This window comes from Gymnoscopelus braueri, assembly GCF_963280865.1.
Source record: "Gymnoscopelus braueri genome assembly, chromosome: 17".
Classification (NCBI taxonomy): Eukaryota; Metazoa; Chordata; class Actinopteri; order Myctophiformes; family Myctophidae; genus Gymnoscopelus; species Gymnoscopelus braueri.
In genome coordinates, this window is record NC_137617.1 from 37,729,319 (window position 1) to 37,755,770 (window position 26,452).

Genomic DNA, 26,452 nt, shown 5'->3' on the forward strand with positions numbered 1-26,452 from the left:
ACACACACACCAAAGACAATATAAAGCCGCCTGTTCACACAACAGGCATCAGGGCCGTGGAGGGGAGCCAGAGAAACTGAGCGCCGCCACAGCCACAGCAGCAGCAGCAGCAGCAGCAGCAGCCCTGACACATGGCCCACATTCACAGCCGCCTCCCACGTCACTGTGTGCTCCTCACAGGAGAAAAAAAGACCCTTTTGTTTCCCCCGAGCGCCGGGGAGGGAGAGGAGAGGAGAGGAGAGGGAGGTCTCTGGGGGTGAAGCACCGCTCAAGCTCCAGCCATTAACCCGTTCAGTCCGGGAAACGCATCTGTGTCATTTTTTTTATTTCTTTGGGCTATTCAAAAATAGCAGATCTACAAGCTCCAAGAGCTTGTAGATCGTGTAAATCGTGAAAATGTGTGCAAATCTTTTAATATATGTTTTTTTTAAAGCGAATATTTTTTACTCAAATCTTTCCTTTTGGGGATTCTACAAATGTCTTCTAAATCAGTATTTTTTTTAAACTTATGTTGCTATAATATCAGTGGTTCTCAAACTTTTTCATGTCAAGGACCCCCAAAATGATATGTATTTGGCCGCGGACCCCCCATCTCAAAATATGTTGTTCCAGGGACCCCCCAGAAGCAAAGATTTGAGTTACAAATGTTCGCTTTAAAAATATATATATATATTCAAAGATTAGCCAAAAAAATATATATTTTTCAAAAATATCAGATCTACAAGTGCCACACTATGAGCTTGTAGATCTGCTATTTTTGAATAGCCAAAGTATAAAATAATGGTTAAAGTGGTTCAAATCAAAAAATGACAGATGCTTTCCCTGGTCGTAATGGGTTAAGAAGAAGAGGAAAAAAAGAAAGAAAGAAAGAGAAAGGGAGGGGAGAGAGAAAAAAAAAAGCGTGGACCGGACTTCCCAACCCGGGCCTGCTGTCGTCCCCTTGCTTCAGCACACAAACACAGGGCCGTCAGAGCGTGTCCATCAGGGGCCCTCCACAATGTCACTGCTACTACTGTTGTGGTTGTCTTTTCCCTCGCAGCCTAATTGGGTCAGCGTGCATTGTTGTACTGAGGACATCGTTCAACAATGACCTTGCTGTTTATACTCAATACGAACATTATGCCCCATGAAGGCCCCGAGGACCCAGCCCTCTGTGCGTCCAGAGGGCCGTACGTACACTCGGCCCTCCCAAATTCTGCTAAAGACGAGACCAGTGTTGATTTCGTCGACTAAAACTATGACGAAAAACGTTTTTTTACTGACGAAAACTAAATAAAAACTAAGCTATGATGACTAAAACTAAGACTAAATATAGTGACAATTTCGTCAACAAATAAAAACTAGACTAAAATGTTAGGGAGAGACTAGTGGAGAAAAACTAGACAAAAATGTTAGTGAGGGACTAGTGGAGAAGAGATCCAGTAGAACTAAAAGACAAGTAATTTTCTGTTTGGTTGCGCTCAGGTGTTGCGCTCTGAAAATAGCAGATCTACAAGCTCACAACGCGTCGCGCTGCGACGCGTTGTGAGCTTGTAGATCTGCTATTTTCAGCATGCGACCTGGTGTAAAATCAGCCATTATTACGACGCCATCAAGGCACCGCCAAAATACATTTTAGTCACTAAATCAACTGTAGATTTAGTCGATTATAATCTTATGATATTTAGTCAACTAAATCTAGACTAACAGTAAAACATTTCAGATGACTAAAATATGACTAAAACTAATGGAATTTGATTCAAAAAACTGAATCAAAATTAACACTCAAAACCAACACTAGATGAGACCGGCATAAATAACGGGGATTACAAAACGAGGCACATTTTAAAACTGTGTTTTATTTGTATAGAAATATGTTCATGTCTTACATAGCTTTTTGTAGTTATAAATTGTAAAAAGAAAGAATATTAACGCTATTAGCATTGCTAAAGTTTCTCTCGAACAACATGAGGAGAGTTTAGATCTCACAGACAGCCCTTGGTTGTTATTGTTGTGAAATGTTTTTAGCTCGTCAATATGCTTTGCGTACTGCACACGCAACAACCCGTCGGTTAAGAGTGGAAAAGGGGCTTCTACTGGACAGTATAGCTCTCAAAGAAAGTCTCCGTTTGTGTCATCATATTACCCCCCATGTACTACTTGAAGAACGTCAGCGAAAAACATTCACTATATTCCTAGTGCAGAGAATTTATACAAGCCTGCTGTGTATTCTCTCCATAAACCTAGTACAAAGTCAGGTAGTCAGGCTAACAGAGAAATGCTTTAAGACCCCACGGTATGACAGTTCGTTCCTCCTCGTCCCATACCCTCCCCCAACAACACTCAACTTCCCTGTTCTCCTGAGACGAAGCCGACATACGGCACAGGGGGGGGGGGGGGGGGGGCATGAGTAGCTTCCAAACTACAGTAAGTCCCCAGTGGGGCCCCTGGGAAGGGGGCGGGCCACAAAGCGCCTTATCAGTCTCTCCTTCAGACAAAGTCGAGGCAAGTGCTGGGGCAATCCCGCATTAGCTATCCCACTTGCTTTGTCCTTTTTTTCCTTCCAGACTCTTTAAGCGTGGTTTTTACCTACTGTCTGTACCGCCCTCTATAGCGATCAACTTTCACAGTCCCACACCTCCTCAGAGAGGAGGGCAAGCTTCAGTTTCTCTCAATCTGCTCGATGTCCAGCTCGCCTCCCAGCTGATGCATGTCTTTCCGGGTGCCGCACAGCCCCGCCCACAGGGGCTGCTCGCGGTTGGCCTTCCCGTTGGTCGAAAACACGGCGGCCGAGGTGTCGCCGTCGCCGTAATAGCCCACGGAGGAGCCCCAGTCGTCCAGGTCCTCGATGGCGAGGTCCTCCGTGGCCACGCCCCGGGTGACCTCATCCTCGCCCTCTTTGGTGCTGCTGGGTGATGGGACGTCCTCCTCCGGTCCCTGGTCGTGTTCGCTCACGGACGAGAAGTCCGTCGTCTCGCAGTGGGCGGCGCTCCTGAGAGTGGGCAGGGCCTGCTGGCTTGATTGACAGCTATCTTCCCCAGTGATCCCGGGACAGCTGAGGCTGTGGAAATTCCTCAGTTTCTGCGGAGAGACAAAAAAGAGACAAGATCAGATAAGCTTTTTCACATGCTTCCTAGGAAGGCAAGCGAAACGTTCCGTTGATGACCCAACACTAAAAGAGTTGTGAGCGGCCTTTCCCAGTCCCTATTGTGTCTGCTGGCAGTTTCCACTGATGGTGTCCATGGTGATGAAATATTTTGGACATTAAATACATATTTGGTCAAAAAAATAGTTCCTCTAGTCTAGATTGTTACCAGTGACATCACATCCTCACTGGGACATAGTCCACGACTAACCACAAATAGACATTTTTTCTTAATACAATTGCTCTACTGTACTATATAGTACAGTGGTTCTCAAACTGTTTCATGTCAAGGACCCCCAAAATGATATGTATTTGGCCATGGACCCCCATCTCAAAATATTTTGTTCCAGGGACCCCCAGAAGCAAAGATTTGTGTTAAAAACGTTCACTAATGTTAAAGATTTTTGCCGCACTATGAGCTTGTATATTTGCTATTTTTGAATAGCCAAGGTTAAAGTGGTTAAAATGATTGTGACGCTATATTAACTAATTTTGCTGGGGACCCCCTGGTACTCCCCAAGGACCCCTGGGGGTCCCCGGACCCAACTTTGAGAACCAATGGTACATGATAAAGCAGTATACTGAATATCCAGCGGAGCATGCCATGTCTACACACACAAAAATGAAGGAACGAAAGAACTGTATAAATTTAGCCCTGCATTACACGCTGGAACAACTGGCGGTTGGGACGAGCGAGGCCATCTGAACAAAGTGTACAAAAATCGGGGGCTTCAGAGGGAACCCGAGCGGCACCGCGGGCAGATATCCAGAGGAACGGACATCACTCATGTCAAAACCTTTCCGACTCTGCCGGGCCCGGCCGGGCCAGCCGACCGGCTGCTGCACAATGAACGCATACATCTGGGAAAGCCCGAGCAGAGCATGCACCCCTCCGGGCAAAATCCACATGTGCCGGCGCGGCTGGCTGCAAGGCGTGAATCGAGGCAAACCGCGACAGCTGGACTCGCCCTGAGACTGAGGCTCTGCCTGTATTACAGACCAGAGGGCCGCGTGCTTTCTGGACAGCAGAGCGTGGAATAGATGCAGCAGCTGTCTGTCACCCATGCCTGACCGCTGCACTTTGTGGAGAATAGAAGGGCCTCTATAAAAACCTCCACGATGACGGATCTTGTGCAACACCTTAGTAACGGGAGTGATGGGTGAGTTCACGAGGGTCTGCGACCCACACTGAACAGGAGTGGGGGGGGGGCTCCCAGTCAATCATCTTGAGAGGCATATGTTCAAGGGGGTTCAAGTACTGTGTTCCTCAGCCCTGTTTTCCCTAAGTTCCCTGTTCTCTCAGCTCAGGGTTGGGTTTGGGGTTGAGGGAACATCGGGCCGAGGGAACACTGACCCGTTCAACATGTGCGTTATCACTCATCTACAGATCAAGCCCCCCCGACACACACACACACACACACACACACACAGACACACACACACACACACACACACACACACACACACACACACAGAGAGCTCGCTAAACTATATAAGCAAGGATAGGGGAGAGAGGGGATGGGGACAGTGGAAACAAGTGATCCGTGTTCCAGACCCCCCCGGCCCCCCAGCAGTCAGAAAGGGCCTCTGCATCGGGGCTGCAGATCAAAGGAGCCCAGCTGTTGTCGTTGGCACAACGAAAAGCGGGCACATTCATCGGCGCTGTGCAAGCAGCGCACAGCCACGCCACTGGCTGGCTGACCCACTCCAATGACTCCTCGACAGAATCACATCACACACCCTGGGAGCCAAACTTTGATAAAGTCCATGAATGGGTCTGGCTTTAACAGAAACAAAATGTCACCACAAAGTGTTCAGATGGAACACAAATAACTGAATAAATCAATAAATCGAATCAGGTGGATCTCGCGGGATCCCCATGGGGACGGTGTGGCTTCCTGTGGATCTCGGGGGCCAGCCTAGCTGTGACTTCATTCATCTATGACGCCAGTCGTCTGTGACGTATCTATGAAGTGTGTGACTCCCAAAGTTGCGTCACCTCCGTTGACTTCATCGGGCCAGGTCTTCTACATAGCCTTCTATTGGCGAATAGTGACAAAGCCCTGAACCGGAGGTTTACGGAATGCACTGGAGTCTATGAGCGTTTGTCACTATTTCGAGTTTACATGAACCACGTGACCGGCGCAGTTTTCTGCCCCTGGGTTGGCGTATAACTCTCTAATACAAGGCTGTGGTGACTCCAAATGTGGGCACGGTTTCAACGTCTGTGGCCTTACTGGCAGTGTGCACACCAAATTTGGCACAGATGGTGCAGCGGTTTTGCGAGATTAGCTCCGGGAAAAACACACACACACACACTTATAGACGGCTATATTTCAAAGCCGCACTGTAAAAATTGCCAGCTTTTAGATGTAATCGGCATGGCAGACAGGAACAGCCAAGATGATCTATAATCTATGAACGGCTACGACGGCACATTATTAAAGGGAAGTCACACGAGTTGCTGCGGGTGTACAGTTCATGGCACCCTATGATCCCCTTCCCCTTAGAACGGGTGAAAACGGAGAGCCTGAGCTGAAAGGCACCTCAACCATAACGACCTTGACGCTCCGTCAATAAAACCTTATCAATAGCTCATGAGGCCCAGTTGTGGCGGCAATCCACCCAGCGAGCTGAATTTACAGAAATCAATATCTCTTTACCCCTACACACATCCCCCCCCCCCTGCGCGCTGCGATCCATAATCCCCCCCACCACAGCTGCTCCACTTCCTGACATTCAGAGAGCCACAGCGGGCCACAGCGTAGGGTAGCAGTTTCTCCCTGGGTAAACTACACCACCGCGGGCAGCGTATCGGCACTTCACGGTGTCATTGGTGTGGACAAGAGGACACTTTAGAGACAAGACTCAGCAGTGTGATCAATCTTTGAATAGTGGGGTGACTTTGGGGAAAGTGAGAAGGGAGATGCAGCACTTGTGCTAATGCCTGATTTATATACAGTACGTAGTATACGGAAATAGACGATCTACAAGCCAACACAATGTGTCGCGTTGGCGACACATTGTGAGCTTGTAGATCGTCTATTTTCGGCTTAAGGTGACGAACAGCTGCTGGACAACGCTGGAAATGGTGGTCCAATGTTTGAGTATAGTCCACTGATCTGGGTCCACTTTGTGTCTTTTCGGCTCCCTCTGAACTGTGCCACGGCTTCACGGGTGAATGCTTTACAGTTCTGTACTTTTAAACTTCCTGTGCGCGCTAAAAAGCCAAGCAATGGTACAGTCGTTCAACCGACCAGCCAGAAATCCCCCCTTGGTTTGGCCACGATTTGGGCCCGGGACCTTGGCAAGTCATTTTCCCCCCACAGCTTGCCTCAAAACCAGATTCACATGAAGGGAATTGAATGGGGGTCTTGCGGAGGGGGGTCGGCTGAGGTCTAATAAATGCAAATTCAAATGTACTAAATACAAAATCCATCTCATGGTTTCAAAGGCAGGTCCTGGGTTGAGAGAGCCAGCGTCGCAGGGACGCCACGGGGGAGCATGCACAGAGAGCTGAAACACTGTGATGATGGAACAGCAGGCAGGATGGAACCAGAGCTAACAAACTCAAAGACCCCGAAGTTTCCTCTGTGAAAATATTGATGTTGCCACATCGAAAAGGCCTGTGTCTTCATACTGACCTCCTCCCTATTTGGGGTGCGTGTGTGTGTGTGTGTGTGTGTGTGTGTGTGTGTGTGTGTGTGTGTGTGTGTGTGTGTGTGTGTGTGTGTGTGTGTGTGTGTGTGTGTGTGTGTGTGTGTGTGTGTGTGTGTGTGTGTGTGCGTGCGTGCGTGCGTGCGTGCGTGCGTGTGTGTTGCTCGATGTGTCACGCCAATACTGTTAAGACGTCGCTGAACTCTGGGCGACTTTCACAGCAGGGCCAAGTCCAGCCGTGTGTTTACGACCCAGTCAGTGAACGTGTGAAACATTACTCTGTGTGTGTGTGTGTGTGTGCGTGTGTGTGTGTGTGTGTGTCGTGCGCTTGCTTATGAGGCAGAACAGACACAAGCCTGCCAGGATGTGCAGCCATAACAGGTTTGAGGTTTGCCGGGTTGAAAGATGGGGTCGACTTCAAAAAAGTGGACCGGACTCCAACTGCAGTTCCTGGCCTCGTAAAAAAAAAGTACCAAGGAGATCAAGTGATGTACCGAGCCAATCCCACAGCACCGTCCCCTTTGTGAACGGAACTCATCCGTCGCGTTAACCCGAGCTCTCTGCTGACACTGTGATCTCAATAAACCATTAGTTGCTCCGGCAACACAAATCATTGAAGGGCATGCTTTACCCTCCCTTCTCTTTTCTCTCTCCTATTCGGCAAGTGTAAACACACACCCGCATAAAAGGAATGTGACCCAGAAATGGCCTGCATGACAGATCACATTCATTTAATGATAGCGCCTGCAGAAACACTTTGAGGTGCGGGAGGGAGGGCAAGGGGAGGGGGGGGGGGGGGTGCGTGGGGGACGTGACACAGTATGTGTGACCTTTGGCGCGTTTGTTTATCCAACATGGAAGGGACAAATTGCCACAACTGCGGAGAGTAAACCAGCTCTGGGCGAGCGAGACTGATTGAGGTTACCGCCGGCGTGTCCAGCATGCGAGCCGCCGTCCAGTGACCCGAGGCCGAGAGGGGGGGGGGGGGGGCGCGGCTACACGATGGTTCACGACCACGAGGCATGGAACTATACGACTCAGTAGATTATCACATGTCACAGAAAATGACACATGAAATGTGGGCCAGAAGACAGGCCAGTGTGGTGAATTATATAACATGCTATTGCTACGAGGTACAGGATTAAATATAGTAGTGGTGGCTCAAACAGATGATTACAGAACCGATATCACATGATACTAAAGGGGATTCACAGACAGTAAACACAGACTGTTTAAACTTTTAAAGGAACCGAGTGAGCAAATTATCCACATCAGTGTAGGCTATGTAATAAATAATAACCATGCAGTGGCATGGTGGAATAAATGTGATTCATATTTCGCCTCATGATCCTCTTTTTTATGGTCACGACAAGTCGTTCTTGGCAGGGTGACCTGGTTGTTAAAGGGATAGTTCACCCCCAAAAATAAATGTTTCTATCGATTAGTCACACCATGGAGACTTCAATTCATGGATATTTTTTTGTTTTTGTCGCATTCCTAAGCCAATAATTTGATGACCGGCCGCGGTTCCCGTAGGAGACACAAAGAGTCTCATTTGTGTCTCCTACCGGAACCGCTGCCTACCGGTCCGCTGGTCATGAAATCATTGGCTTAGGAAAATGACAAAAACAAAAAAAAATCCATGAATTCAAGTCTCCATGGGGGTGACTAATCGATTTAAAAGAAATATATTTTTTGGGTGAACTATCCCTTTAAGCTAGGCTATGCTATCCATGCTATGTGACGTGATCTTTCAAGTCGTCCTTCAGGAAACATCGAATCCCTTCCTGCTCATCATGCTGCCACGTTGCTTTTGGATCCACGAAAAGCCTTTTAACCCATTGATACCTGGAACGCATCTGTGTCACTTTAGATTTCTTTGGCTATTCAAAAATAGCAGATATACAAGCTCATAGCGCGGCACCGAGTGCCGCGCTACGAGCTTGTAGATCTGCTATTTTTGAAAAATCAAGGAAAAAAATGTGGGTTTTTCTTTCAAAAAATTGTTAGGATTTTCTAGAATCTTCTAGAATCTTTCTAGAATCTTCTCAGGTCTTAATGGGTTAATGTATAAAATGCAACAAACATAGTTACACTGTTTTTAAACACCAACCTGGGTCATCTTTGCCAGGTCAAGGGAGGGCCTCTGCTTGTACGTGTCGGCCGGTCTCCTGCGCTTCATCCCGATCTTCTTGTCGTTGAGCACGCAGGGCTGCGAGCGGCTCCGGGCGAGACCTCCCTGCTCGCCGCCGCGGCGCTCGAGCTCCGGGGTGGAGTCGGGAGAGCTGGCCGGCGACGACGGCCCGCAGCCGGGCTCGGCGAGGAGGCAGATCTGTTCGTGCGAGAGGTAGAGGGTCCGCAGCGCGGCGGGGCGGGGCTCGTGAGAGGGAATGAGGGACACCATGGAGGAGGCGGTCAGGCTGGTGAAGGCGGAAGAGGCGGGAAAGACGGGGAGACGCTGGCCGAAGCAAGGCAGCTCCAGGGCGTTGGAGCGGGCGGGCAGGCTGAAGCTGGAGCTCCGCTGCATGGCGGGGAACCCTACGGGCGGGGGGCCGCCGCCGCGCTGCACGCTGCCCCCGCTGTGGCACCGCCTCTTCTCCACCGCCGTCCACACGCGCGAGCCCTGCGGGCGCCAGGTGGAGCGGCAGCCGTGCACCAGCTCGTCCGAGCACGACAGGGAGCGGCATTGGCGCTTGCTGGGCGGGGCGGCGGAGGGCGAAGCGGCCGCGGCCGCGGCCGCCGCCTCGGCCAGGCTGAGGTCCTGCAGCAGGCTGGTGATGGCTCCCGCCGGCGCCGTGCCCCCCGTCGTCTCCGACCCCCGGCCCCCCCAGGGCGTGGCGGGGCTCTGGTGGTGGGCCGCCTCGGGCAGGACGTCCCACAGACTCTCCAGGCTGGCCCCCATCACTGGCCTCTGCTGCATGGCGCCGCAGCCTCGACGCACCTCGGGCCACCGACTCGTCTCTGTAAGCACAAAGTCACGCAGGTAATTTAATGGAATTGAACGGTGCTGGACAAAGTACTCAACACCAGTCAGGGCCGGATACAGACATTTTTTATTAGGGGGGCAATAGGAAATACTGATGGGGCGTGGACAAAAAAAAAAAAGTTCAGTTCTTTTCGCCTACTTTGCTTCTTTTGGGCTTGTTTTCCTAGGCTTCTTTCTCTCGCAATATCTGGCAACACTGTCCATGGCAAATCAGGGCGGAGACTTATTTGAATTGTGCAATGATGCATGATGGAATATGATTACTTTGATTATGGTAAGCTCACATTTCATATCACACACACCATAAATGTAACTTTCACAAGCCCCCCAAAAAATGATATTTAATTTTTTATTTTTTTTTGGGGGCAGTCAGGGCATTTGGGGGGGCATTTCCCCCCTTGCCTACGCCTAGATCCGGCCCTGACACCAGTACTAATTTACTCAATTATTAAGTGAAAGCTGCATAGTCAAGTTTCAGTTATTGGACAGATAACCGAAGGCGGAAGCATTTTAGGGGGGGGGGGAGATCAACAGATATGCTTTAAGAATTTAAGAGTTTGTGAAAAGTGGAAATGTTGTCCTAAGGGCGATGGAAGGGGCTCACCAAAAAGCAGTAGAGTTCATCCTTAAGGGAGCATGATGGTGCACACAGCAAATTCCAGCTTTGAGTGTTTTGGACTAAAGTGTTGGACTGGCCAACCGAAATTTTCGTCCAGATTATATGGTAACAAGACAAATTGAAGACACTGATTACAAGAGCTGTGTGTAATGAGTGACTCAGACTTAATTGCACATCTTCCACAGCTAGCATAAGGAAACATTTCAGGGTTGAACGTCTTGACCAACAATTGCCCTCAGAACTGACTGAGACACAGGAAGCCTCTCCTGGTTCCTGGCAGTGTGCTACAGGAACCTGGAAGGGCCCACTGCACTTCTAGCTCCAGCAGCTGGATGGGTTCGGCCATCACACGAAGACAGACTGCTGTGGTTATTTAGTCAGAAGAACACCAGTCCCAGAATGCGTGTGCTTTTCATTGACACAGCATGCAGTTGCATTATGCACTCTGCACCTGGAGAGGAGAGGGCATCCAATAGAGAGTATGCATATGCGTCACTTTTCCACCAGGACACACCCCCCTCATCTAGACTGAGGAGAAAACCAGAGCCTTCTATTAGAGAGTAGCTGGAAATAGTGACAAGGAGCCGTCGACTTCAATGCATTCCATGAACTTCCGGTTTAGGGATTTGTCACTATTCGCCAATGTATGTGTATGTAGAAGACCTGGCCCGAAGAAGTGAACGGAGTTGGCGTAACTCTCTAATAGATGGCACTGGAGAAAACATAGAGCAGTGGCGTGTTGGAGTTTGGGAGCGCTCGTTGGAAATCACTCAACGGTCCTGCGTACCACCCGTTTCTAAATGTCACATAATGCTTAGGCAGCAGGACGTTGCGTTATTGAAAACGAGCGCTTCCAAACTCTGGACACAAAAATAATCGCCTGCACGGAATGTCTTGACAGAAAGTTGCTCATAACATGTCTCTATGGTGGATTTTTATGAAAGACAAACTTTGCAGATAGAAAGAGGATAATTCAAGCTTTCCGTACAGCTGCCATGTTGGTGAGTTTTACGTTGTTTAATACAATCAGATAGGACCTTTCTGTTTGGACGTATGGACTGTCAAGGCCGAAAAGTTGTTTTTTTTGCCACACAGTAGGTGTTCCCGCATAACTTTCGGGTACGATGATGTCACACGCATAGCCTCTATATGGCCAAATGTCAACAGTCCATCATAAACATTCTGATCGAGGTTTATTTGTGTGCGTGGTGCCAGTAGGCACGTACAGCTGTTTATACAAGGCCTTTATCGGAGACTTACCCAGGTAACTGGGTATCTATTTGCCAGCAACTGAACACTCCACCAGCACCATGGATTTTATTTTATTTTATCTTATCTTTTATCTTTATTCTCTTTGTACATACAGTATTATCATTATTATCTGTGTGATGCCACACCAGCAGCTACTCGTTAAGTCGTTCTGTGGGGTGCCGCTGGAGGTGATTGGCTAGCCAAGTAAAGGGGGACCAGCTGCTTCGGATCTGCTTATAGTTATAAAAGAGCTGATGGTGAAATTGGACTGCGCCATGTTCCTCCTGCACCATGGGGAGGGGCAGGGATTTACTAGTTTTAAAATGAAGAAATGTGTTTTTTCATAGTTCAGCTGTATTGCATTTTCATTAGTTATTATTGGTTGGTGTTGTATTGGGTTATGTTGTAGTTATTTGTAGTTATCCCCCTTTGTGTTAAGAGTGGAGTGATCACCCACTATATATGTTCCCCTCATATGACATTTTGGTTATGTCGGCTGTGCTGTTGAGTTGGTGTTTGTTTAAGTCTTTTGTGTTGACCTATAATTTGGTTTGGGCCCAGAATTACTGTTTTGTTAAAAAGAGACATTATTTTGAAGAAATACTCAAGTCTCCCTGTGTCTCTCTTGCCAACCAACTCGGTCCCTGACAATCTGCCACACAAACATTTCACTCGTTGTGCCTGTATGAGTGACAAATAAAACACTCTTGAATCTTTTGGCCTGTTAGCAAACCAGTCAACTTCCCTCTACAGAACCACCCTGGATTCAGCTACTGCAGTGGTTTTCAACCCTTTTCATACCAAGGTCCATTATTTATTTGGCATTTGAGCCACGGATTAAAATATTTTGTTGTCGTTTTACACTCTCAAGAGTTAAAGATCTATAAGGGTCCATTTGGTTACCAACTCTCCATCATTTAGCTGGGGACCACCTGGTACCCCCCCCCCCCCCCCAAGGACCACTGGTGGTCCCCGGACCACTGGTTGAGAACCACTGAGCTACTGTATCAGCCAATTTTGTCAGATCCTCCCCAAGGGCCACGGCCCACTCCTGGTATGCGAAAGGTCTATTCTTCTCTCACTGGTGATAAAATCCCTCCAAATGCCATTGACATGGGGCATGGCGGAGGACAAAGAGCGTCTGATCAACACCTACTGTGTTAACGATGGTGGTGTGCTTGGAGAGAGGACCTTGCCAGTCTATCAGTGCCAAGGTCCAAGCCAACACAAAACGCCATTTATCTCCAACGGGCCACAATGAATGTCAAGCTCTAAGATTGGTGACTGTTAAAACGACAACAAGCAGAATGGAGGGTGCGGAGTAATAATTAAATTCACTAACCCACTGTACTTTGTCGTACACAGTGGTGGAGAAAGTACTGAAATGTTTTACTTAAGTACTGCAATGCAGAAATACAACTGTTACAAGTAAAAGTCCGGCATTCAAAATTGACTTAAAAATAAAAGTTTAAAAAAAAAGTAAAAGTACAAAAGTATTGGCATCAAAATGGTACTTAAAGTATCAAAAGTAAAAGTACTCATTATGCAGAATGTATAAAAATGTGTTAAAATGTATACAAATCTTTTGAAAATGACATTTCAAATAGCCGAAGTATGTAGGGATAAAGTGGTTAATGCATGTTTTGTAATAATAAAAATCTACAAAGTAACTAGTGACTAAAGTTTTCAAGTAATTGTAGTGGAGTAAAAGTACAATATTTGCCTCTGAGATGTAGTGGAGTAGAAGTGAAAGTATTGAAAAAAAAAAAATCCTCTGATTTGTACTTAATTACAGTACTTGAGTAAATGTACTTAGTTACTTTCCACCACTTCGTGCGACAAATAGCCAAGCAACAGCTACATGCCCAGAATAGGGACTGTGGGTTGACATTAGTTAAAAGGGCATCGGTAACAAGGTGACGACACGCCATGCTTCCCGCTGGAGCACTGTGACTAATGCTAAGCCGTTAATTAATACGATAATGCACATTAATCTCGACGCGAGCACCTGTTAGACATGTTTGGCATAATAGCGCCTGGCCCAGGACCAGACACAGCAGGGAGAGGCAGGGATGGGTCTGAATAGGTGGCACTGCCACCAGTGGTGGAAAGTAACTGAGTACATTTACGTAGGTACTGTACTTATAGTGTGAGGTATTGAGGTATTTGAGTATTTCAAACAAATGTTATACTTTATACTTCTACTCCACTACATCTCAGAGGCAAATGTTGTACTTTTTACTCCACTACAATTATTTGAAAACTTTAGTTACTAGTTACTTTTCGTATTTCAATTATTATTATAAAACATATTAACCACTTATTCCCTATTCTATACTTACAAGCTTGTTGACCTGCTATTTTTTTATTTTGACAATGTTTTGAGTACTATTACTGTGGTATTGTAAGTATATTTTGATGCCAATACTTTTACTCAAGTCAAAGTTTGAATACAGGCTTTTTATTTGTAACGGTATTTTTATATTTTGGTATTGCTACTTGTATTTTTACTTAAGTACAATATCTGTGTATTTCTTCCGCTACTGACTGAGGCAGGGCTGTCGCTATACGCCTGACTTCTTTAGGCCTCCGCCAACCGTTGACAGATTATCACAAATACAATATGAATACTGTTGATGGATATTCAAGCAATAGAAAAAATTGCAATGGAAAAAAGGCAATTTACATTCCCGAAGACCAATGCTGAAATGGAGATGGAGAAGTAGGCTATATTACCATCATTTAATACTGTATATTAGTATCAGGAAAAGGTACCAATGCCTGTGCTCATTACAATGATGGATTAACCCAATGAATACTCGGTAGCATGTCGGCGTTGCATTGCAGCTTGTAGATCTGTTCTTTTTGGCAAGCAACAACTATGTCACAAGATGGACTTGTCTATAAATTAAGCTTTATGCTGACGGATCTGTAACTTGTCGGTTGGGGGTTTAAGCTGGGGAAGAAATTAGGGTTGATAATTGAATCAGCAGGGGTCATAGACTCTCTTCTTACCCATGAGTCCGCAGGAGAAGAGGGTAGTCCCCTGGCTCATGGTCTGTGCCTGGAACTGTGGAAAGAGCAGAAAAGAGTTGCATTGTCAACACAACACTAGCACTCCACAATACATATGGTGGGTTTGCAACACAATGTATATACAGGAACGGAAGTTCTGGTGTCAACCAGCAATGCTGTGTGAACAAGAACATAGTCATACAAAAACGTGAGTCTGTAAACCACAAACAAACTGAGTCAATTCTGTACATAAATGTCAGTGGTGTAAAGTAAGTATATTTACTCAAAGTACAATTTTACATCTCAGAGGCAAATATTGTAGGCTACTTTTACCCCACTACAATTCAAATTGAAAACTTTAGTTACTTTGCAGGTATAAATGATTACATTATAAAACATACATTAACCACTTTAGCCCTATTCTATACCTTAGCTATTTGAAAATAGCCGAGCTACAAGCTCGCACCGCGACATGTTGTGAACTTGTACATCTGCTATTTTCAAACATTTTAGTACTTTTACTTTTGGTTCTTTAAGTATGTTGATGCCAATACTTTTGTACTTTTACTAATTAGAATTCCTGACTTTTACTTGTAACAGAGTATTTCTGCATTGCAGTTTTGATACTTTTACTTAAAAAGTAAGAATTGTGAGTACTTTTTCCACCACTGTCAAAGACTGTACATAAATGTGCCCTAGTGAGCTGATGTGTGCCAAGGACTGAGAGAGAGAGAGAGAGAGCTTACAGCAGAACAACCTCTGACTCTCTCTCAGGCCCAAAGCATGGTGACTTCATTTCACGTGGCTTGTGAGGGCAAACTCAGTCCACCACATTACTTTGGGGAAAAATTCTTGCACAAAACGCTAGCAGCAGAGGAGGGAAGGTTTCTAACTGTGTGCTGCAATCCTGATTGTAAAGTAAAGTGAGTCATAGTTGCCCGTCCTGGTGAAACTCTGAAATGCTCCGTTTGTTTTCTTGAGCATAGTGTGTGTGTGTGTGTGGAAAAGCATAGAGAGAGGATTCAAACCAGATGACAAAAACCATGGCGATGACAAGTGGGAGCTAGCACAATGCAATCATCACTAATAAACATCCTCATTGTCGAGTATTTACGTAATGTCCAAATAATGTTATTCGTCTTAACCCATTCAGACCGGCAACGCATCTGTGTGTCATGTTAAAATGTCTTCGGCTATTCAAAAATAGCAGATATACAAGCTCGATCTACATACAAGCTTGTAGATCTGCATTTTTTTTGAAAATTTGTGGAAATCTTTGAATATATGTTTTAAGACAAAAAAAATTAGCTCCGATCTGTGCTTCTGGGGGTCCCTGGAACAACGTATTTTGAGATGGGGGTCCACTACCAATAGCAGATCTACAAGTTCATAGTGCGGCACTCGGTGCCGCGCTATGAGCTTGTATATCTGCTCTTTTTGAATAGCCAAAGAAATTAAAAAAAATGGGACAGATTCTATCCCAGTCTAAATGGGTTAACAGGACTTCCTGGGATTTTTTTATAAGCCATTGCTTATGGGTTTCCCAGCAAATTTAGACTTCTTGGGGAGAAAAATTAAGTCGATTAGTGGAAGGCTTACACCATCAAAGGCATTGGTTTCTGTAATTGTAGTCAAATTCTGGGCTTTGACAAAACGGGAACATGCATTATACGGTCGTAAAACCGCCGTTGGAATGATGAATGTGTATTTTTCTTAATGCAAAACAGCAGCAGGTTGTATCCCAACCAAACCCTTTGACAACATAGTTGAGGCCTGCTGGCAGGAGGATGCGTAAACATGCAATCAGGACATTGAACACAAAAACTCAAACACTAGAAATTTTCACAGTGGTGGAAAGTAACTAAGTACATTTCCTTAAGTGCTGTACTTAAGTAATCTATTTGTACTTTACTTGAGTATTTCCAATTTCCAATACTTTTACTTCTACACCACTACATCTCAGAGGCAAATATTGTACTTTTACTCCACTACAATTATTTGAAAACTTTTGTTACTAGTTACTTTTCAGATATAAATTATTACATTATAAAACATAAATGAATCACTTTAGCCCTATTTCATACATAGGCTATTTGAAAATAGCCGATCTACAAGCTCACAGCCGATCTACAAGCTGAGCTTGTAGATCTGCTATTTTCAAACTTTTTAGTACTTTTACTTTTGGTACTTTAAGTACATTTTGATGCCAATATCTTTGTACTTTTACTCAAGGAAATTTTGAATTCCGGACTTTTACTTGTAACAGAGTAGGCTACTTCTACATTGCAGTATTGATACTTTTACTTAAGTAAAACATCTGAGTACTTTTTCCACCACTGGAATTGAGGCCTGCTGGCAGAAGGATGCGTAAACAATGCAATCAGGGACATTGAACACACAAACTCAAACACTAGAATCTCATACATGAAGAAGAAGAGAAAAACCTCTCTCTCACCGGGCCCAAATCCAGCCGTTTGGACGTTACATCGTCGACACCCTTCTTTTCCAGTGTTTTCTTGTAAATGATCACCATGGCAACGCACATCTTTGCCACAAGCCATTCCAGTGTGGGCGAACGAGTTTGGAGGCCATCTCGACGGGCATTACTCTCTCTCTCTCTCTGCAACTCTCACACACACACACGCGCTGCGCGCCTTCTTCTTCGGCTCTTCCAGGAATGTTGCTTCACTCCACAGTCCAATCCTGCACACAGACCAGACAAGTAAAAAAAGACAAGAGAGATTATACTTTAGGTACGTTTTCTAATTAAACCATTAAGACCGGGAAGGCATCATCTGTGTCATTTTAAGATTTCTTTGGCTATTAAAAAAAATAGCAGATATACAAGCTCATAGCGCGGCACCGAGTGCCGCGATATGAGCTTGTAGATCTGCTATTTTTGAAAAATCGCGACAATTTGTGCAAATCAGTTTTCTGAAAAAAACTTGGTTGCTGTATCAGTGGTTCTCAAGCTTTTTCACATCAAGGACCCCCAAAATCGTATGTATTTGGCCGCCGACTCCATCAAAATATGTTGTTCCAGGGACCCCCCCAGAAGCAAAGATTTGAGTTAAAATAAAAATATATGTATTGAAAGATTTACACAAATGTTCAAGATTTTTCAAAAATAGCAGATCTACAAGCTCGTAGCGCGGCACTCGAGCTTGTAGATTTGCTAGTTTTGAATAGCCAAAGTATAAAATAATGGTTATAGCGCCTCAAATCTAAAATGACACAGATGCGTTCCCGGTTTTAATGGGTTAATGTAAGGAAAGCGTGGGTCTACTTTCATTGTGCGGGGGAAATGGTTCCTGGGGGTGGTCTGGCTACACAAACACATAGCACCAAGGCAGGGCCAGGCCCAGAACCAAGGCTCTCTTATGTCCTTGGGGCTCTCAGCTAGCACACACACACACACACACACACAGATCCCTCAGTGTCTGAGCATTTTGAGGTCTACTCTTCCCTATTACCACCAAGCATTCTGCAGCAAAACTCTTGAGCAGCTACCAAAGTGTGTGTCGTGAGGAAAGTGGAAAAGTCAAGGGAGGTCTGTGTGGTTTGACAAGAAGATCCTTTAATTCTCAAGTGGGCGAGCGAAATGCTTCCCCGCAAGAGTGTGAAAAATAAATAAAAATAAACAGTCAAGTCAGTCTGACAGTGTGTGACCGCAGTCTGTCATCATCAGCACAAGCATCAAAAGGCGTGGATAAATGAACTGGGATAAATAAACTGCAAAGATCTCACTTCACTGTGTGTTTTCACCCTCGCTGTTGTCGCTGAATGTAGAACTCAAAACCTTTGTTTTTGCCTCTTGCCCAGGGGTCATCAATATGTCCGTACACGGACAAATGTGTCCATGGCAAAGACTTGGTCTTGTTTGTCCATGGCAAATTTTTGATTTGCACACCATTATAATGTTCTTATTTTCATCATGACGCAATTACTGATTGTCAAGTCTCCAGGTTTTCTTCAGAATATGTATGACTCGCACATTAGGAGTCCTACTATTACCAGTGGTTCTCAAATGTTTTATTTGCAAGAACCACCATAACTCTGAGAGTGTACAAGGGTCCATTTGGTTCCATTTGTACACTCTCAGAGTTACAGACCTGTTATATGGTCATTCAGGGCTAGCTCTTTATGTGTTTCTGGTAATATTGTTGTCCACTCATTTTGTATGTCTGTGGCAAAAATTACATTTTGACCAAAATGTCCACCACAAGACAGCATGGTGATGATCCCTGCTCTTGCCCGTCCCACTCGGCGACGATTACCCGTCCCACCCGAGTTTCCTCAAAGCCACTCGGCTCCACGCTGGGAGCGCCGTAGCAAGAGCAAAGTCAAAGTTGTGTAATTGAATCCTCAGGGTCTGGCTGGGAATAGCTTGCGTGACCTTGCGGTTATCAAAACAACCCTCTTCGCATTAGTGCCGCGCCGATTGCAGTAAAACAGCTGATTAGCCACAGATGTGAATCTATGGCAGCATAATCGCTGTGTAGATGATTACACTCTACCACCTGATAGCAACAGATTAGGCTCTCACACGGTCAGGTAAGAGCAGCCTTATGGGGGCCAGACCCAGGACGATGGAAACGGTTTTTAGGTGGTACTATAGCAGTGGTTGTCAAACTGTTTTGGCTCAGGGCACCCCTGTAAATATATTTGTTCCATCCTCTGCACCCCTGAATGACATTGTTACTTTATGGCATCTTACATTTATGTCATATTACGGGACGTAAAAATGTCCATCTCTAATCTTGTGGGAACGTTCATCAAAAATAGACGATCTACAAGCTGTTGTGAGGTTGTAGATCTGCTATTTTTGGTGATGAGATTTAGTGTAGATGGAAAAAGAGCGCACCAAGCATCTCAAAGTATAGAGGGTTATGGTTGAAGTGGTTAAACTGAAGTGATTTTGCTCAATCACAAATATTTATCAAGGTATTCTGCGGAACCCCTGGACTTGCGTCACGGCACACTAGGGTACCACGGCACCCGCTTTGAGAAACCCTGTACTATAGGATCAGAGGAGTTGTTGGGAGGGGCTGGCGTGGTGGGCCGGGCGCTAAATGACAGAACAACTGCAGTGAGAGAGGGAGAGAGGGGGGGGGGAGAAAAAAGAAAACAATGAGAGAACTAGAAAGAGACGATGTCTGCAGAACAAAAGGGTGCAGTGTACAGATGATGAGACACCGTGGGAAACAAAGGAGGTGACATCAGAGGGGTTGAAAGGAAAATAAAAACTCTGCATCACAAGACCCTGAGTGGGTGACGGATGGACGGACTGACTGGCTGGCTGGCTGGCTGACTGGCTGACCGGTGGTGGAAGAAGTACTCAAATGTTTTACTTAAGTAAAAGTATCAATACTGCAATATAGAAATACTCTGTTACAAGTAAAAGTCCGGAATTCAAAATTTACTTCAGTAAAAGTACAAATGTTTCGGTATCAAAGTAGAAAGTACTCATTATACAGAATGTCCCATTTCACAAGTTTTCAAATGTATACAAATCTTTTGAAAATAGCAGATCTACAAGCTCACAATACGTCGCATCGCAACACATTGTGAGCTTGTTGATCGGCTATTTTCAAATGGCCGAAATGTACAGTATATAGGGCTGAAGTGGTTAATGTATGTTTTGTAATAATAATACAAATATCCAAAGTAACTAATAACAAAAGTTTTCAAATAATTGTAGTGGAGTAAAAGTACAATATTTGCCTTTGAGGTGTAGTGGAGTAGAAGTAAAAGAATTGGAAATACTCAAGTAAAGTAAAAATACCTCAACATTGTACTCAAGTACAGTACTTAAGTAAATGTACACTGACTGACTGACTGACTGACTGGCTGACAGCACTAGGTGGTGTTATGTGTGTGTGCAGCATATGATTTCCATTACAGACACTTATCATATCAGGCAAAACAACATGGCTCTGCTTTTAGCCATAACCTGAGTCCTATATGTATATACGGGGCGCCATACAGTTCAGGGACAACCCAAGTGCCTTAACTTGTGGCCTCTGGGAATACAATGGGACAGATCAAAGGGTAGTGCAAAGCCTAAACTATGTGTGAACATTAAACACAGCACTGTGTTCTTCTCAATCATGGGTAACTAATAGACATACCGGAGTGGAGGAAATGGTCAAATTAGCCCTTAATTACTTTTCCTCTGAGAAAAAAAAAACTTTTATTTAAATTGCATTATACAAAGCACTATCACACCGCTCTAGTGACAATGCACAGTCTTGTTTTTCTACTCTGAAATAATAAAGACCTCTTTTCATTTCCCTTTTGTTTCCGGACAGTCCAAACAATTTTTCCTCATTGCCATCAATCTCAGGTGACCACATTTATTTTTCAGAAATTGCGCAAACTTGAACCACAAGCTTGTGGGAGAGGCTGAAGGAGAACATGAATTATAAACGCTCCCCAGATTCAGTGACACAATCTAAACACATGCCGAATTAGCACAACCCTAAGCTAGACTGCCCCCATAAGCGTGCTTTTGAAACCCATTCAAACTCTCTGTGTGACAGTTTATGAATGGAAAACTTGTGTTGAGAAACACTCCTTGGGGTTTGGCAGAGGCCAAGTGCTCTCTCATGCACACACTGGGCGAAACTGTACAGCAAAAAACGCACACGAGACATACCGAGACATGCTCCTTCGGCTGCCCGGCCGGTGGTTACAACCCAAAGACCTCTTGCTTCATACCACACTGTTGGATTGGTGCTGCATGGAAGAGAACCCACAAGTCAAACTAACCACGCAGTGTACTGTCTAGCTCACTGTTTCTCAACCAGCGGTCCACAGACCACAAGTGGTACCATGGCCTAATTACGTACAGGTGGTCCAAGGGAATACAATTTAAAATGTTTTTTAAAATATATATATTGTACCTTTGTTGAATGTATCAAACATAGGGCATAGCAGTGGCGGCCATTTTCTGGTTCCACTCCAAAATAGTCAATGCATTTTTCCCATTGATTTGACATTTCCAAAAATATTTATATCAATTCATTTAAGCCTAGAATCAAGGCATCCAGGGTCCTGGTGAATCATGACCATAAAACGTTTGATTCTGTGAAAAAACTTTTTTGAAAACGGCAAAACAAAGGGTATTTATTAAATATAGTATATAATATAATTAAATATAAAAAGAAAATTAAATCACAGAAAGAAAAAGAAATTATGGTCATGATTCACCAGGACCCTGGATGGCTTGATTCTAGGCTTAAATGAATTGATATAAATATTTTTGGAAATGTCAATGGGGAAAATGCATTGACTATTTTGGAGTGTAACCAGAAAATGGCCGCCACTGCTATGCCCTATAGGTGTAGGAGACAAGTGTGCACTAGAGTGGGTTATTGGTATGTGATTGATGAAGGCACCGCATTGGCACCTTGGTGGTGGGAGTGTCGCTGTGGGTGGCCTCAGTGTCTACAAAGTATTGGCTCTCACCTGCTCACTCTAAGGCTGATTTGACCATGGAGGTGGGGTGAGCTGGGAGAGCTATATTTTTGTTGACCGCATTTTTGTATTATTGTTAATTGCTCACTGTTTAACTTATCTTGTGCACAGATTTATTCCAGATTTATTTATTGTTAATTGTAAATTGTAGTAATTGGTGACACTGCACAGTAAACACTTTTAAACTTGAGCATTTGTTTGGAACTGAGTATTTAAAAATTTAATGCGCATACAGTTTTTAAATCTCCCAGGCTTAGCCTGCCGGCTGATTAGTCATTGGGACTATTATCAGCCGCAATAATGGGTTTAAATGATATTTCAAAAGTCCATCGAATGTAAGACATTTTTGAATAGGGGGGGAAGCTTGAAATTAAAGGGATACTTCACTTTCACATAAAATAAACATTAAAAATAAATATTAAAAAATAATGAAAGAAGTTATGGCAAAATAAAGGCCCCCTCACACATTAGTAGGACACTCTAATGCGTGAGGGGGCCGTGATTTTTCCATTACTTTTTTCATTTATTTTTAATATATTTTTTAAATGTTTATTTTATGTGAAAGTGAAGTATCCCTTTAAATATTGACTGTTATTTAGGGCTTGATTTGAAATGGCTTTGTTATGCATTCTTAACCCATTAAGACCGGGAACACACTTGAACCATTATTTTATACTTTGGCTATTCAAAAATAGCGGATACAAGCTCATATGTTATGAGCTTGTAGATCTGCTTTTTTTTTTTTTTTCTTGAAAAAAATCCCCAGGCTCCCCAGCTGACGTGGCCCCTGGTTCCCCAACAGCAGAGGCCCCTGGTTCCCCAGCAGCCGTGGCCCCTGGTTCCCCAACAGCAGAGGCCCCAGGTTCCCCTGGTTCCCCAACAGCAGAGGCCCCAGGTTCCCCTGGTTCCCCAGCAGCCATGGCCCCTGGTTCCCCAACAGCAGGGGCCTCTGGTTCCCCAGCAACCATGGCCCCTGGTTCCCCAACAGCAGAGGCCCCTGGTTCCCCAGCAGCCGTGGCCCCTGGTTCCCCAACAGCAGAGGCCCCAGGTTCCCCTGGTTCCCCAACAGCAGAGGCCCCAGGTTCCCCTGGTTCCCCAGCAGCCGTGGCCCCTGGTTCCCCAACAGCAGGGGCCTCTGGTTCCCCAGCAACCATGGCCCCTGGTTCCCCAACAGCAGGGGCCTCTGGTTCCCCAGCAACCATGGCCCCTGGTTCCCCAACAGCAGAGGCCCCAGGTTCCCCTAGTTCCCCAGCAGCCGTGGCCCCTGGTTCCCCAAGAGCAGAGGCCCCTGGTTCCCCATATATATATATCCATTTAGAAAATATATTTTTTTTCCAGTGCTATGAGCTTGTAGATCTATTTTTCAATAGCCAAATAAATCTAGATGTGTTCCCAGTCTTAAAGGATTAAGGTAGCTTCATGCTCGGATGTGTCATCTATTTATCTACAAGCCTCAGCAGCCAGGCCCCCAGCAGCAGCCTCAGCATCCGGGCCCAGCCTCAGCATCCAGGCCCCCAGCAGCAGCCAGGCCCCCAGCCCCAGCATACTATCTACAAGCCCCAGCCTCAGCATACTATTAGTCAGGGGATATTAAAAAAATCTTGGAATAAATTCCTTACCAAAAAAAATCTTCACCAATGTGTTTGTAAAGGTGTCTAGTAACACATCTCACAAAGACTGAAATGCAGTTTCCCTAGGAGAATTTTTGACAGCTGCTGAAAGTTGGGGTACCCACCATTTCCCTGCATTTCCATGCAGGGAAAAAATATCTAATTTTAATTCTGTTTTAAGTAGCATGTGAGGGGTCAAACTAGGGTGTTTTTATGATTCTGAATCCATTGCAAGCATTTGTTTTGCACCAAAACCACTCCTTGGGCTAAAAACGGCCATAGCCATCCTTTTCCAGGTATACTTTTTGTGTAAAAAGCCCATTGAGATGGAGCTGTTTTTAGCCCAAGGAGTGGTTTTGGTGCAAAACAAATGCTTGCAATGGATTCAGAATCATAAAAACACCCTAGTTTGACCCCTCACATGCTACTTAAAACAGAATTAAAATTAGATTTTTTTTTCCCTGCATGGAAATGCAGGGAAATGGTGGGTACCCCAACTTTCAGCAGCTGTCAAAAATTCTCCTAGGGAAACTGCATTTCAGTCTTTGTGAGATGTGTTACTAGACACCTCTACAAACACATTGGTGAAGATTTTTTTTGGTAAGGAATTTATTCCAAGATTGGAAAATGTTCTGCTAATATCCCCTGACTATATCTACAAGCCTCAAATACAAAGTTTGAGCACCACTGATATAGTTTTTCAGAAAACAAGTTTGAAGACATTTGTAGAATCGGCCTCAATTAAGTCTTAATGGGTTAAATGCCAACTAAATAATATACATATTGTTGTCAGGTGGGGTGGGGTGGGGTTGTCCTTGAGGATTAGTTTGAAATACGCTAATGGTCCGGAGCTCCAAAAAAAAGTTCAGAACCACTAAGTCTAGCTCACGCCAGATTATATCTATTTCTGCCAAATGGTCATTTCCACCCTTCTAGCTGTCACACCACTGGCCATAGCCCCATAACCATGCTGCACCTTTATCTGGAATCAGTGAGAACCGTGCGTCTTCTAGAGGCTGATAGCTCTTTATCTGGGTCAGGGCAGCAGCCACCGTGAAAGCTGAGAAGCCTAATCTTTCGAGTAGAGGAAGAGGGCTGTGGTACATGCTCTGAGATCGGGACTCTCTGCACCACACGAAGAAAAAAAACAAGCCTACTGTGACCTCAAATGTGACAGTGACCTTCTTGTTGAGGCTGCATCATCGCTGCCATCTTGGACTAGTTGACCGAGCTCTAGAAGAGCTTCCTCTGTAATCGCTGCGAGGCTACAAGACATATTTTGCAGTGGTGTTAAAGTAACTAAGTATGCATTTACTCAAATACCGTACTTGAGTACAGTTTTGAGGTATTTTTTACTTTACTGGAGTATTTCCAATTTCTGTACTTTTACTTCTACTCCACTACATCTCAGAGGCAAATATTGTAGCCTACTTTTTACTCCACTGCAATTATTTGAAAACTTTAGTCACTAGTTACTTTGTAGATTTTGATTATTATTACAAAACATACATTAATCACTTCAGCCCTATACACATTTCGGCCTTTTGAAAATAGCCGATCTAAAAGCTCACAATGCGTCACGATGCGATGCATTGTGAGCTTGTAGATCTGCTATTTTCAAAATATTTTGTTGAAGACTTGTGAAATGGGGCATTCTGCATAATGAGTACTTCAATACTTTTGTACTTTTACTCAAGTACATTTTTTATTCCGGACTTTCATTTGTAACAGAGTATTTCTACATTGCAGTATTGATACTTTTACTTAAGTACAACATTTTCTTACTTTTTCCACCACTGATATTTTGGAATGTAAAAAGTTGCAACAGCGAGCTATGACCATAGAGGCCACAGTGGTGATTGGAATAAACACTGTGTAGGCCCCTACTTTACAGTTGTGACATTTACATGCAATAACTCAAACAGATGCTTGTTTTCCACTGTCTCAACAGACATATAGCACTGTAATGTCAAAATGTCAAAGTCTGATGACCCAGAATGGTGGAAGAGGGGAGTACGTGTAACGTCTAGAAAGTGTACCAGGCTTTGCAACTAGACTATCACACCAGGCTCCTAAATTGCATTCACCCCCCCTAAAAGCTTTAAAATGCAATTTTCCAATTAGAGCAGCTTTTCTATACGTTGCACAGACTGTTAATCCCTTGGGTTAGGACTACATTACATAAAGCTTCTGGCAGCTTTGAGTCTGACTCTGACAATTACAGCCAATACTAATCCATCTTATGGCACTTTGTGTGAGCTAGTGGTAAACAACGTTGACATCATGTTCGACATCAAGTCAAAAGTAGGGTGCAGAGAAAAGACTATAGGCCTATTTGCACATGGGTTCTCCAAGTGGGGTCCTGGGACCCCCAGGGGTCCTTGAAGGAGTTCCAGGGGGTCCCCAGCTAAATGATGGATAGTTAGGAACCAAATGGACCCTTATGGGTCTGTAACTCTGAGAGTGTACAAATGGAACCAAATGTCCATTTGGTTCCATTTGTATGCTCTCAGAGTTAAATTAACATTGATTTTACAATATAAATTGGGGTCCCAGAGAGAAAAAATGCCATTAAATGGTGGTCCATATCCTAATGCATGTGAAACTGGGGGTCCTTGAAATTAGAAATGGTTGACAATCACTGCTAGAGCCGTAAAAATCTTCTCTTATGGGGGTCCACGGCCTAATAAGTGTCAATTTGGGGGTCCTTG

General features: G+C 44.7%; 1 protein-coding gene across 2 annotated transcripts in view; it reads right to left on the minus strand.

Moving 5' to 3' along the window:
• Nucleotides 1-1,818: 1,818 nt before the first annotated feature.
• The window catches only part of fam53b (family with sequence similarity 53 member B), a 31,814-nt gene continuing 7,180 nt past the window's right edge, over nt 1,819-26,452 (minus strand). For both annotated transcript variants that reach the window (XM_080455183.1, XM_080455184.1), the window contains exons 2-5: nt 17,108-17,355; nt 14,653-14,707; nt 8,895-9,742; nt 1,819-3,060 (exon numbers count right to left, since the gene is read on the minus strand). In XM_080455183.1, coding sequence (XP_080311309.1) covers nt 2,641-3,060; nt 8,895-9,742; nt 14,653-14,707; nt 17,108-17,197 — 1,413 coding nt within the window. In that variant the 5' untranslated portion in view covers nt 17,198-17,355 and the 3' untranslated portion in view covers nt 1,819-2,640. The remainder of the gene's footprint in view (nt 3,061-8,894; nt 9,743-14,652; nt 14,708-17,107; nt 17,356-26,452) is intronic.